Source organism: Neovison vison, chromosome 12, assembly GCF_020171115.1.
Source record: "Neovison vison isolate M4711 chromosome 12, ASM_NN_V1, whole genome shotgun sequence".
Taxonomy (NCBI): Eukaryota; Metazoa; Chordata; class Mammalia; order Carnivora; family Mustelidae; genus Neogale; species Neogale vison.
Genome location: NC_058102.1, coordinates 134,109,777 through 134,125,034, shown reverse-complemented (window position 1 = coordinate 134,125,034; position 15,258 = coordinate 134,109,777). Strand labels below are relative to the sequence as shown.

The following is a 15,258-nucleotide window of genomic DNA, read 5'->3' as shown; positions in this document are numbered from 1 at the left end:
GGAATCCCACAGAGAGATGTGGGCTGGCGATACAACCTTGAGGATCATTAGAATATTCAAGATAGTAAAAGTCAAGAGAAGGAAGATCAAGGACTGATTCCTGGAAGACTTCAATGTGGAAGAGGTGGAGAATGAAGAGAAAGAAGCAAATCGGGCTGAGATGTACAGACTAGAAAGGCAGTGGGGAAACCAGGTGAGTGAGTGATATTCTGAAAGCTAAACGAAGACAGAATTTTGGAGAAGAGAGTTTTCCAATGGGTCAAAGATTGCTGATAGGTTAAATAAAACGAGATCTAAGAAATTATGTCTAGATTTATTAAAATGAAAATCGGTGGTAACCTTTGAAAAGTCAATTCTGGAGTAATGGGAGTGAAAATTACTAGTGAGAATTCAATAGTGAATGGGAGGGAAATAAGGATCACTGAGTTTACATGGTTCTTTTAAGGATTTCATAGCTAAGTGGAATGATCATAGATGACTTAATTTTCTTGTTTAGTTCAATCCTTACACAATGATGATGTAGTATTTTTGTAATATCTTGAAATTTTTTAAATTGCATATATGTAGCACTATTTTTTTTTAAGTGCCTGACCAAGGGGATGCCTGAGTGGCTTAGTCGGTTAAGTCTCTGATTCTTGGTTTGGCTCAGGCCATGATCTCAGGGTTGTGAGATCAAGCCCTGCACAGGGCTCTTCTCTCGGTGCCAAGCCGGCTTGTCCCTCTCCCCACCACCACACCTCACCCCCCCACTCTCTTTCTAATATAAAGAAAAAAAAATCTTTTTAAAAAGCCAGACCAAGGAATTAAATAATTCATGAAATTATACAAGCAAAAGGCTCCTTAAACATTTTCTAGATATATAGTATTATATAACCTGAATATCATTTTTCTCATGCTTAGAAAGACCACAGAAAAACTCTAAGTTCCAACAGCAGTATTTCATGCTTGATAAAAATCATCTAACTCTAGGGTATCTTCTACTATCCAAAATCATTAGTCAGATTAAAATTCTGTAAGGAAAGTACAAGGGGTTTAGAATGTAGAAAATATTCCTATTTTGTAAATTGAATTCTCATAAATTCTATAATTTGAAGTTACTATTGAAAATTTTGGTGGGGTGCATATAGAAATAGATTCTCTTTAAAAAGGAAGGATAATAGCACGCATGCATGGTACCTTAAGAAGATGATTCAACACATTAGCAGCATCTTAGTTTATAGCACAGGGGTCAAATGAAAGTTTGCATAGAACATGGGACAAGTTGCCATATGAAATCTCTTGGTAATATTCAGATCAATTTGAGGGTCCAACATTTGAGCACTCATGCATTAGGAACCAAAACCAAAACCTAGTGACTAGCAATTTTGTTGGTAATAAGTGTGCCAGTATAGCAGGTAACTTCCTTTTGCAACACATCAGATTTTAAAAGTATTCTATTTTTCAAAAAAAAAAAAACTCGACCATTCTCCTAAACCATAAACAAAGATAAATTCTAAATGGATGAAAGACCTCAATGTGAGACAGGAAACCATCAAAATCCTAGAGCTGGCAGGGGGGTGGGAGGTTGGGGTACCAGGTGGTGGGTATTATAGAGGGCACGGCTTGCATGGAGCACTGGGTGTGGTGAAAAAATAATGAATACTGTTTTTCTGAAAATAAATAAATAAATAATAATTTAAAAAAAAAATCCTAGAGCAGCCCATAGGTAGTAACCTCTTCAACATCAGCCACAGCAAATTCTTTCAGAACATGTCTCCAAAGGCAAAGGAAACAAAAGTGAAAATGAACTTTTGGGACTTCCTCAAGATAAAAGGCTTCTGCACAGCAAAGGACACAGTCAACAAAACAAAGAGACAACCCACAGAATGGGAGAAGATATTCACAACTGACACTACAGATAAAGGGCTGGTATACAAGATCTATAAAGTACTTCCCAAACTCCACACCCAAAAAACAAATAATCAAGTCAAAAAATGTGCAGAACTACAGACCCATGAAAAAGTGCTCCACATCACTCCATATCAGGGAAATACAAATCAAAACCACAATGAGATACCACCTCACACCAGTCAGAATGGCTAAAATTAACAAGTCAGGAAATGACAAATCCTGGTGAGCATGCGAAGAAAGGGGAACCCTCCTACACTGTTGGTGGGAATGCAAGCTGGTGCAACCACTCTGGAAAATAGCATGAAGATTCTTCAAAAAATGAAAAATAGAGCCACCCTATGACCCAGCAATCGCACTACGGGGTATTTACCCTAAAGATACAAATGTAGTGATCGGAGGGGCACAGGCACCCGAATGTTTATAGCAGCAATGTCCACAATAGCCAAACAATGGAAAGAACCTAGATGTTCTTTCAAGATGAATGAATGGATATCAACAGATGAATGGATAAAGAAGATGTGGTACACACACACACACACACACACACATACATACATACAATGGACAACTATGCAGCCATCAAAAGAAATGAAATCCTGCCATTTGCGATGATAGAACTAGAGGGTATTGTGCTGAGCAAAATAAGTCAATCAGAGAAAGACAATGATCATATGATCTCCCTGAGATGAGAAAGTTGAAAGGCAACATGGAGGACTTGGGGGGTAGGAAAGAAATAAATGAAACAAGATGGGATCAGGAGGGAGACAAACCATAGGAGACTCTTAATATCACAAAACAAACTGAGGGTTGCTGGAGGGGGGGGGTAGGGAGAGGGTGGTTGGGTTATGGACATTGGGCAAGGTATATGCTATAGTGAGTGCTGTGAAATGTGTAAACCTGGCAACTCACAGACCTGTACCCCTGGGGCTAATAATACATTATATATTAAAAAAATAAAAAATTATATTTAAAAAATGGGCAGAAGACATGAACAGACACTTCTCCAAAGAAGACATACAAATGGCTAACAGACACATGAAAAAATGTTCATCGTCATTAGCCATCAGAGAAATTCAAATCAAAACCACATTGAGATACCACCTTATACCAGTTAGAATGACTCAAATTAATAGGACAGGAAACAAGTATTGGAGAGAATGTGGAGAAAGGGGAACCCTGTTGCACTGTTGGGAATGTAAGTTGGTGCAGCCGCTTTGGAAAATAGTGCGGAGGTTCCTCAAAAAGTTAAAAACAGGGTGCGGGGGTGGCTCAGTGTGTTGGGCCTCTGCCTTCAGCTCAGGTCATGATCTCAGGGTCCTGGGATTGAGTCCTGCATGGGGCTCCCTGCTCAGCAGGGAGCCTGCCTCCTCCTCTCTCTCTGCCTGCCTCTCTGCCTACTTGTGATCTCTCTCTGTCAAATAAATAAATAAAAACCTTACATAAATATATATTAATATCTAATCATATATATTTTTTCATATAAAAAAGTTGGGTATAGTCTAATATACATATTAGATATATTATATATATAACAGAGCTACCCTAAGACCCAGCAATTGCATTACTAGGTATTTACCCCAAAGATACAGATGTAATAAAAAGAAGGGCCATATGCATCCCAATGTTCATAGCAGCAATGTCTACAATAGCCAAACTGTGGAAGAAGCAGAGGTACCCTTCAACAGACGATATGGTCGTCTGTTGGTTAAAGAAGATATGGTCCATATATACAATGGAATATCCCTCAGCCATCAAAAAGGGTGAATACCAACATCTGCATCAACGTAATGAAGGAGATTATGCTGAGTGAAATAAGTCAAACAGAGAAAGACAATTATGACATGGTTTCACTTATTTGTGGAACATAAGGAATAGCATGGAGGAATTAGAAGGAAGTGGAAAATGAAGGGGGGAAAATCAGAGGGGGAGATGAACCATGAGAGACTATGGACTCTGGGAATCAAACTGAGGATTTTAAAGGGGAATGAGGTGGGGGAGTTGAGTGAGCCCAATGATGGGTATTAAGTAGGGCATGTGTTGCATGGAGCCCTGGGTGTTATACACAAACAACAAATCACAGAACACTACATTAAAAACTTATGATGTACTGTATGGTGACTACCATACCATAATAAAAAAAAAAAGAAAGAAAGAAAAAGAAATGCTGGGATAGAAAAATAAATAAGTAAATAAAAGTATTCTAAAATTTGCATAAAACATGACATCAAACCAAAAACTTTAAATATACTTTGTTAAACAATCAGTACCTTGTAGACCTAAACTCATTTTTTCCAACAGTAAAACATACTACATTGTTTTACAGGGGTGAAAATTTACTTCCCTATTGACAGATACTTAAGACTATCTCCAACTTTTTTATATGAAAATAATGCTATAATAAATATCCTTAATGTATGTCATTATATATATATATGTATGTATATATATATAATGTATAATAAATGTCCTTATAATGTGTGTGTGTGTGTTTACACAAGTCACATTTTCCTATAGGATCTAGTTCTGGCAATGAAGTTCTTGGGATAAGGGGTCAGAATATTTAAAATTTTTGAAACACACTGCTAAATCACCTTCAGAAAGGGTTTACCAATTTTATTTAACAACAGTGTATAAGAATGTCCTTTCCTCCAAAGAGGCTGCACCAACTTGAATTCCCACCAACAGTGTAAGAGGGTTCCCCTTTCTCCACATCCTCTCCAACACATGTTGTTTCCTGTTTTGTTAATTTTGGCCATTCTAACTGGTGTAAGGTGATATCTCAATGTTGGTGGGAATGCAAGTTGGTGCAGCCTCTTTGGAGAACAGTGTGGAGATTCCTCAAGAATTTAAAAATAGAGCTTCCCTATGACCCTGCAATTGCATGCCTGGGTATTTGCCCCAAAGATACAGATGTCGTGAAAAGAAGGGCCATCTGTACCCCAATGTTTATAGCAGCAATGGTCACGGTCGCCAAACTATGGAAAGAACCAAGATGCCCTTCAACGGATGAATGGATAAGGAAGATGTGGTCCATATACACTATGGAGTATTATGCCTCCATCAGAAAGGATGAATACCCAACTTTTGTAGCAACATGGACGGGACTGGAAGAGATTATGCTGAGTGAAATAAGTCAAGCAGAGAGAGTCAATTATCATATGGTTTCACTTATTTGTGGAGCATAACCAATAGCATGGAGGACAAGGGGCGTTAGAGAGGAGTAGGGAATTTGGGTAAATTGGAAGGGGAGGTGAACCATGAGAGACTATGGACTCTGAAAAACAATCTGAGGGGTTTGAAGTGGCGGGGGGGTGGAAGGTTGGGGTACCAGGTGGTGGGTATTATAGAGGGCACGGCTTGCATGGAGCACTGGGTGTGGTGAAAAAATAATGAATAATGTTTTTCTGAAAATAAATGAATTGAAAAAAAAAGAATGCCCTTTTCTTCACATTTGCTAAATTTGGTTGTTAATTTTTTAATAAAATATTTATCATTATGATTGCAAAAAATGGTATCTCATTATTTAAATTTTTCTGATTAGTACCCAAGATGAAATAGCCTTATTAAAAAACATAAAATTTGTTAATCATGAGTGTAGCTCCAACTAGAATTTGTTTTATAGGAAAATAATAATTACCTACTATTTAAATATTGCTACAGGCTTACCCATTAGATTCTTCATTTTCTGTAATAGGACATAGGTTGTTACCAGTTTTTCCACTCCCTTTTGGATGCATTAGTCCAGCAGCAGAAGAAGAATATATGCTTTCTAATACTGCCACTTCATCATTTTGGTGCTTCTCCGTTTCTTCAATCTTTAATAGAAGTTTGATACGAAGGACAATTGTTACTAGTTTATTCATTAAAATGAACTTTTTTCATTAATTATACATGTTTTAAAGATTTTATTTATTTATTCATCAGAGAGAGAGAGAGAGAGAGCACAAGCAGGAGGAGGTGCCAGCAGTGGGAGAAGCAGGCTCCCTACTGAGCAGGGAGCCTAATGCAGGACCCCATCCCAGGATCCTGGGACCATGACCCGAGCCAAAGGCAGGCCCTTAACTAACTGCACCACCCAGGCATCCCAGAACTTTTTTCATTAATTATATCATTTGACTCTTAGTTTGTCATAATTTTAATTGATAAAAATATTTTATGTTTATCATTACAAGTAACTGCAATTTTTATAAATTCTACTTCATTTCTGTTTCAATAAAAAGAGAGGAATTGGGACGCATGGGTACCTCGTTGGTTAAGTATCTGCCTTGGGTTCAGGTCATGATCCCAGAGTCCTGGGACAGAGTTCAGGCCTGCTTCTCCTGCCAGTACTTCCCCCTGCTTGTGTGCACACACTGTCTTGCTCTCTCTCTCTGACAAATAAATAAAATCTTTAAAATAACTAGTTTGGTTTATACTTTTTTGCCATTTGCATGTCAAACTCTTGGTCTTCTTTCACTTCAAATGTAACCCGTGGATTCCTTACTTTTTTATGTTCTCTGTCACTATCAAAACTCATTTTTGTTAAAAATATGCTCAAAGTCTGATTTGTTATCATTTTCAGAGTCTGATTTATTTTCACTTAAGGAAAGATCAGAAGATGACCGGCAACTACAATCCCAGAATGAATGAGAAAGAACGACATTTTTGAGTCTAGACTCTTTCTGTTCAGGTAATGCCCGAAGTGTGACAAAGACAGGCACTGCAAATGCATCTTTTTTCTCACAATAAAATCTATCATTTGTCAAATTAGAAGGTATTTCCATTAAGTTTGCTCCTTCTGTAAAGGGACCATGTAGTGACTCTTCCTTAGGATAAGCAGTAATGTTGTTTTTGTTTTTTGTTTTGGTTTGGTTTGGTTTGGGGTTTTTTTGTTGTTTTTTTTTGTTTTTTTTTCACAAACTTCACCAAACTTCTGCTTTAACTCTCTGTTGATGAGTTTTAACTTATTTTTCCACTCTAATGTGTCCTGTTTGGTCCACATGTCCTCACACTTTTGAACAGAGGGATGTTCTGAATATAACAATATATCATCCTCTCTATCACATTCCTTATTCATTCCTGGTTCCTGGGCCATTTTTGACAGATACAAAACTGGAAAGTGAAAGTGCTGTATTTGATTTTCAGATGTCCTGTCAGCATACATGTTTGTAAAATAAATTTATCTTTAAGTAATCAAGTATGGACAAAGTAAAAACTAGAAAATAATTAAAATTTAACTGTTAAATTTCTTAATCTATGTTAAGCTGCTCCCAAGTCACTGGATTGTAACTAAGAAGCGAAAAATAACTTGCCTAGCCTGAAACAGAAGAAAAACACAAATCCATAAACTTAACTTTGTCAGTTTTTTAAACTAAACAATTCATTACATGTTACATCTACCAAACAATGAATTACATGATTTTCAATGTTACAAACTTAAAAACATTTTATCTTGCCATACCTTAAACAGTGAGCCCCAATACGGCATTTGAGGATGTTTTTTAAAGATTAATAACTAGAGAATAGGCAAACTTATTATGGAGCCAAAATCAATAAACATCAATCAGAAAAGAAAAATAAATTCCTAAATTTTAATTCAAATTATATACTATGATAGTATTATACATCACTATAAATTATCTGCCTGTATCCAGCTATTGTAATGTCCACTGAGAGTAGATAAAAAAAAATGTTAATAATATTTACAGATTCCCTATACTGAAATGAAATAACTGAAAATGTGCCTGTTTATTACCCAACTACAAAGGTCCCATCCTGGAAGGTGTGATTCTACAATAGGCAATTGTGTTGATTTTATGACCCTACTCTCTGAAGTCAACTACACAGAGATCACAAGGCAAAATAAATCTTTAATCTTGGCATTAGTGACAGGCAATATAGAACTGCACATTTTGAACCACTGAGAACTGCACATTAAGAACCACCAAGAACCACTCCTTCTACATGAGTCTAAGTCAGTAGTCATCATTGTTATACTGCTCATAATTTCAACTGCTTAAACATACGGTTCAGTATTTGATGTTACCTTTTTAGCATGTAAAAACTTACAAAAATGGAAGAAGCAAACAATATTCAGGAATTTTTTTGGTCCAAATCCAAGGATAAAGTTTAACTATAAGCTACTATAAATTCTAACAATATCTTAAATTTGGTAACTTGTAAAATTTTACAAAAACTAAATATTAAGTTATAATCTATCAAATTCGATACGTTCTGTTCAGAAGATAATTTCAATTGAACTATGTTACATTCTTAAAGCAGGGAAAACAATATAAAATTGGAAATTTAAATTTAAATTTGTATATACCTGAAGGTGTTTATTTTCACTTTCATTAAAACTTTCTTCCTCTTTTTCTGTTGTCATTCCTAAGTCTAGTTCTGCTGAAAAATCTATATATTTTATTAAAATGGACAAATTAGAATGGTTAGATAAAAACTATGACTTTCATAAAGATAGAAAACAACATCTCATCAATTAAGAGTTTAAATTAAACTTAATCTTTAGCTGAATATTTAAGAAATACTTTTAATTATCAAAAATTTCAGCAAACCATTTGGGAAATACTAAATGTCACTAGGTTAAAGGCATACAAACATCTCAAAGAATCATTCACAAATTTGCCCACCTAATATCAAGGAACAAAACAATCAGAAACAAATTTTTAAAATGCAGCAGAAAGAGGGGCCCCTGGGTAGCTCAGTGGGTTAAGCCTCTGCCTTTGGCTCAGGTCATGATCCCAGGGTTCTGGGATCAAGCCCCGCATCAGGCTCCCAGAGAGCCTGCTTCCCTTCCTCTCTCTGCCTGCCTCTCTGTCTACTTGTGATCGCTCTCTCTCTCTCTCTGTCAAATAAATAAAATTTTTAAAAATGCAGCAGAAAGATATAAAATCACAACAGACTATTCTTTACCTTGTTGTAGTATCTCTTAAAAAACACCCTAAGCTTCAACTGCAACATTATTCATGGTTTCCAAAATTACTAGTATTTTTTATGCCTGTATCAGTGTACAGCCTTCCTAGGGGTGTATTTCCCTGATGAATGTAAACATTCCTAAAATGTTTTCCTCTACTACTTGACAAATTTCTTCACATCTTATAGGACACAGACTGCTACATAAAGTCATCCTTGATTAAGGCTACCCTTCCTTAGATAAATAGATTTTTTTCCTTGGGGCTACATTAGTACTATACAGATTTTTCTAGTGCGTCTTCACCACATGAACTGTAAGATACTTCTTTATGTATATATATTCCTTTTGTTACTTGACTGTATGGGACAATCTCTCTCTTTCTCTTTTTTTAAGGGGGGGGAGGAGAAGAGGGAGAGAGAATTTTGACCAGGCTCCCAACCCAGCACTGAACCCCACATGGGGCTTGATCTCACAACTCTGAAATCATGACCTGAGCCAAAATCAAGAGTTGGACACTCAACTGACTGAGCCCCCCAGGAGTCCCTGTATGGGATAATCTCATAAATCATCTCTGTGTAAACACTCTTTATTTTACTCAGTAATTATTTACTGAGTACCCAGTAAGTGCTAGGTACCCAGGTTTAAAGAAGAATGTAGATAAAAGGTGTCAGGAATGGATTTTGTAGAGATAATGCCTGAACTGAGACAGCAACACTGAGGTCAGACAGATGCAAAGGGGCCAGAGGGCGGAAAATGGGCGGGGTATACAAGCCCGTAATAAGACAAGGGAGAGAAGCAAGCAACAGGGTAAATATCTGTCTAAAATACAGGAATCAAAGAGGAAGACATCACCAGCAGTTCAGAATGGCAGAGAAAAGGGCAGGCAGTAGAAAGGGTTAGAGAGTTTAGCAGAACTCAAAATTATGAAAGCTTTATATGTAATTTTAAGATACCTGGACACAAACATATTTTCAGCAATGGTTCACAGTCATATTTGCATTTGAGGCAGATCACTCTAAATGCTGTGGGGAGGGATGAATTTGAGAGGCATTGTAATAAAAGATGGGAGATGAATGAGAAGGCACTGATGCAAAATAAAGATGAAGTACACCTAAACTGACAGAATCGTTCTAGAAATATTGAGGATATAAAATTATCAGGGCCAGTACAGAATAAATCTATATTAAATGAATAAACACACAATCTTGGGTCCCGAGCAACCAACTCTGCTCATTACTTTACAAAAGGCATCAAGTGGGAATTATTCTACATGAACTGTTTTAAGTTGCATGTATTTATTTTATAATTTTTCTGTCCCATATCTTCCTGTAGGTGCTTTGTTTTAAAAGTCCTGCTTCTTGGATCCACCAAGCTCATGAGGAAGTAACAGGAGCAAGTCCCTTGTAGAGGTAAAGAACTTTGAATTTATTGTCTGTATTCACTACTCTAGGAGATAATTGAAAATCTTTTGAAAATACAGTGTTAGTATACAAGTAAAGAAAGAACATAAAACTACAAGGGTGAAAAAAATACTGTACAATTTATTAGTACCAATCTGATCATATGACTGATGAAAGGTCCTGAGTTAACTGGTATATTAAGTAGAGCACAAATTAGATATGGTTAATCAATAGACTGAGTATCAGGAGAATATTATATTTAAATGATATAGTACTCCTGAAAACCAATATTCCACCTATTCATCAAAATTAATGAAGGGGGGCACCTGGGTGGCTCAGTCAGTTAAATGGCTGCTTTCAGCTCAGGTCATGACTGGGTCCTGGGATGGAGTCCTGCATCAGGCTCCCAGGTCAGTGGGGAGTCTGCTTCTCCCTCTGCCCCTCCTCCCAATTTTCTCTCAATCTCTCTCAAATAAATAAAATCATTAAGTAATAATTACAATAATAATAATAATAAAGGGGCATCTGGGTGGCTCAGTGAGTTAAGTGTCTGACTCTGGATGTCAGCTCAGGTCATGATCTCAGGGTCATGAGATCGAACCCCACATCAGACCTCATGCTAAGCATGAAGCCTGCTGCTTAGGGTTCTCTCCCTCACTCCCTTTCTGCCTTCCCTCTCTCCCTCCCCACTTTCTTGCTCTCTAAAAAAAAATAAAAATAATACAACAAGGAGATAGACAGTGCATACATAGTTGAGAAGATGGTACCATATAGTAAATTCTCAGTGATTCCCATTATTGCTGGGAAAGCCAACTCTAAAATAAAGTCATAGAGAATGAGGAAATATTTTAATATTTGGCTTGGGAAGCTGCTTTTTCTAGTTACATTGAATATAATTTGACCAAAACTTGTAAATTTAAAGCTATAAAAATAAGGCTAAGAAACTTTGTTTTCAATAAGCAATCTTTAGACCTCTACCTAGTATTCCCAGCAGGGCACAAACGTCTAAATATAATCCTGCCACCCACTCTCAAGTGAATGCTAAAAAAAGCCTAAAAGAAATTATTTTCTCCTAATTCATTTTTTTAAAAAGATTCTATTTATTAAAATTTTAAAAATAAGTATTTCAGAATTAGTTTCACACTTACTAATAATAAAAATTTTAACATTTAGGGAACTAATCCTGTAATTCTATAGTTTCCAAAAAGAGTTTGATTTGGTAGATCATATCAGTCTTTCAAGGGTTTTTGGAAACAACTATCATATCAAAAAATTAAATATCTTTACAAAAAAAAGGCATAGCTTCAGTATCTCATTTGAATAATAAATACCATAATAACCTGTATCTTTGATGTCCAATAGACCTGAAGAGGATGAATATGTGGCTATGATTTACCCCATGTCTAGCACTCCATCTGCTTTCAGTATTCTTTGTGGCGCTGCTATGATTAAATACGTTCTAGTGCAAATACCCTTGAACGATCTTAAGTGAATTCTCTGGAGTTTCTTGCTCAACTCCAAAACTTCTCAGCTAACATGCTTTTTTTTTTTCCCTTGTTCCCATCACTGTCCCCTTCCTCAAAAGTAATTTCTGAAAAAAAGAAAAAAAAAGTAATTTCTGGGGACATGTGAACAGAGCCTCAGATTGCACATCTGGCTCTTGATTTCAGCTCCCATCATGATCGAAATGTCCCGGGATAGAGTCGGACATCTGCCTCCAGGCTTGGAAGCAAGTCTCCTTGAGGAATCCCTCCCCTCTCCCGTTGCCCCTCCCCCGATCACTCTCTGTCATTCTCATTCTCTCTCCATAGAATAAATACAGAAATCCTTACGACAGAGTTATTGCTGGAACTATGGTATTGATTGTTCTGCTTTGACATCCCTTTTATTATGGATTATTCCAAGATTTCTCTCCGCTTTATTTAGCACTGATATCTTACATTTATGACAACCCTTTCTGCATCTCCTTGCTCGCCTCAAGCTGAAAACATGCTTACAAATAAAAAGAAAATAATGTTTTCCTTCATCCTGTGGGGTCTTGAAGTATCCAGTGGCCTTTCCAAGTGTGCGTAGGTGGAAGTCTACACCCTTGCAATGGAGCACATGACTCAAGGATCACTGGCATTCACATCACCTGACAGGTCAGAAGGCAGGAGCCCAGACCTGTGGTCATACTGTTCATTACTTTTTGAAAGATTTTACTTATTTATTTGACAGACAGAGATCTCAAGTAGTCAGAGAGGCAGGCAGAGAGAGAGGTGGAAGCAGGTTCCCTGCGGAGCAGAGAGCCAGATGCGGGGCTCAATCCCAGGATCCTAAGATCATGACCTGAGCCCAAGGCAGAGGCTTAACCCACTGAGCCACACACGCGCCCCTCACCATGTGCATTTCTAACAAGGTCTCCGATGATTCAGTAAAATTGGAGAAATTCTGGCCCATACTGAGTCGCTGCCACATTCTGTTACCTTAACTTCACCTTCCAGAGCAAGCCTCACGTTTGTCACTATCAATTCTTCAAAACTGGAAATGCCTTAAAAGTCATTAACTTTCTAATGGACTTTGAATCATGGCTAAAGCTTCCCTGATTCTAGCAAACTGACCCTGCTTTCGTTCCCCTTCCAATTCTCTTACTTTGCACACAATGATACTACTTAGGAAGTACCACCATGTTATAGCCATTAAGACACACACACTTACTGCTAACCAAGATATAGCTCTGCATAATCTGCCACATCAGTCCTTAATGTTTGCCAAACTGTGAGGAAAGCAGGAAGGGGGGGGGAAATTTGGGTCCACTACTCTGACAGGTTTTAGTAGTGGAAACTCACTTGATATTATTCCTGCATATCAAATAGTCTGCTTCTCATTTTAAAATAACGGACCTAAAACTAATAAATATTAAAAGCTCTTTTTCTAAGGGGGAGGGGTTATGGACTTTAGGGAGGGTATATGCTTTAGTGAGTGATGTGAAGTGTGTAAACCTGGTGATTCACGGACCTGTATACATGGGAATAAAAAATAAAAAATTTAAAATGCAAAAAAAGGCTCTTTTTCATAGGCTTGTAAATATCTTTTGTTCTAACATGAATATCAGCAATACCCTCTCCCTTATTTATGTCCAATCCTCCACATGAACTTGGTCAAAAAAAATTAATCATAATTCAGAAGAAGAAGACTGTGAGCATTTTAAATATTGAAATGTACTTCTTTCCATTCTTATATTCCTATGGTAAAATTTACCTGACTTGGATATTTGTGTTTCCTCCATTTCTCCTCCTTTCTTAGGACCAGAATGTTTCTCCTCGACAGGAGGCTGCCGAGGTATTGAAACAATAGGATTAGTACGTAGTGTACATTTCATACAATCTGTAGTTAACGATTCAAAATAAAAATATAAGTTTTACCTTCAACAAAGAATATTCTCCCGGAGACTCTGAAACGCAAAAGGGACATATAGTTAATTATATGTACCTATGAAAAACAACTACATTATCATGCAGTTAGTACTAAGATGAATCCTCATGCCTGGCTGTGGACACATAGGTTTTCATTTTCTCTTTCTAGAGATAGGAAGGTGGCTTAGGACAGTGACAAGACAGAAATATGAACCCATTATAAGTATTGAACAAAATAACAGAATATATGCCCCAAAAAACATGCAGTTAGGATTTCGAAAGTCAGATGATGTTTCAAAGGAGCATAACTAATGGAGAAGACTGCACATATACCAATGTGAACATGCTGACTGTGGGGAGAAAAGCAACTTTTAATGAGAGGAATAAATAATGACCCTGAGAGGACAAATATGAAAGCCAATGGTAGAATGCTACATCACATCCTTAGTGCAGTACAGCAGAATCCTTTTTATCATTATACGACAAGCATTAACCACGTTCTTCCGTTTGCCCTGTAATTTAGGCAGTCCACGTGTGCAAGGATAGCTCAACTGAAGGCATGATTGAGTTTTCATCAGAGAGAGCATTATGAATTGATTGCCTTGGATATACACTTGTGGGATAAGGGTTACTAAAAGTACTCATTTTTTCCATCCCCATGTGAGCTACTGCTATGCCTACATTTCCTGTATCCTCTAGTTTAGCCAACTTAAAGTTTCTGGTTTGTTGGTTTCATGGTTCGTTTGTTTGTTATATTTTATTTATTTATTTATTTATTTTATTAGTTTTATTTATTATTTATTATTTATTTTTATTATTTTATTCTTTATTAATAAAATTTTATAATTTTATTTATTCATTTATTTATTTGTCACACAGAGAGAGAGAGCACAAGTAGGCAAACAGGCAGACAGAGAGGGAGGGGGAAGCAGGCTCCCTGATGAGCAGAGAACCCAATGCGGGGTTCAATCCAAGGATCCCGAGACCATGACCCGAGCTGAACGCAGAGGCTTAAACCCACTGAGCCACCCAGGTGTCCCCATCTTAAAGTTTCTTGATCCACTCATGCAAGAAGGTATATAAAACACATCTAAGAAATAATGTACAATAAGCTTTCAATAGGGAAATATGACTATCAAAGTGGAAGAACTCTATTTAGTTGCCACAGAATACTTAGGCACTGAAAATCTTTTGTATTTCAAAATCAGTGTCATACTTACTGATACTAACAATTTTAGCATGTAGGGATCCAACCCTATAAGTACTTTTGCTTGCAAAAGTACTTTGATTTGGTAGACAATGTCAGGGTTTTTTTCTTAATTTTTTATTTCTTTTCAAGTAACAGTATTCATTGTTTTTGCACCACACCCAGTGCTCCATGCAATCCGTGCCCTCTCTAATACCCACCACCTGGTTCCCCCAACCTCCCACCCCCTGCCCCTTCAAAACCCTCAGATTGTTTTTCAGAGAGTTTGTTATACATTGTGTCTCACGGTTCACCTCCCCTTCCAATTTCCCTCATCTCCCTTCTCCACTCCATCTCCCCTTGTCCTCCACGTTATTTGTTATGCTCCACAACTAAGTGAAACCATACGATAATTGACTCTCTCTGCTTGACTTATTTCACTCAGCATAATCTCTTCCAGTCCCGTCCATGTTGCTA

The 15,258-nt window shown here is 37.1% G+C and overlaps 1 protein-coding gene across 1 annotated transcript in view; it reads right to left on the bottom strand.

The window, feature by feature from the left end:
* The window catches only part of LOC122891043 (ankyrin repeat domain-containing protein 26-like), a 117,337-nt gene that overhangs the window by 68,555 nt on the left and 33,524 nt on the right, over positions 1 to 15,258 (bottom strand). Inside the window, exons 6-9 of the mRNA XM_044226424.1 lie at positions 13,605 to 13,633; positions 13,441 to 13,513; positions 8,198 to 8,280; positions 5,557 to 5,705 (exon numbers count right to left, since the gene is read on the bottom strand). Coding sequence (XP_044082359.1) covers positions 5,557 to 5,705; positions 8,198 to 8,280; positions 13,441 to 13,513; positions 13,605 to 13,633 — 334 coding nt within the window. The remainder of the gene's footprint in view (positions 1 to 5,556; positions 5,706 to 8,197; positions 8,281 to 13,440; positions 13,514 to 13,604; positions 13,634 to 15,258) is intronic.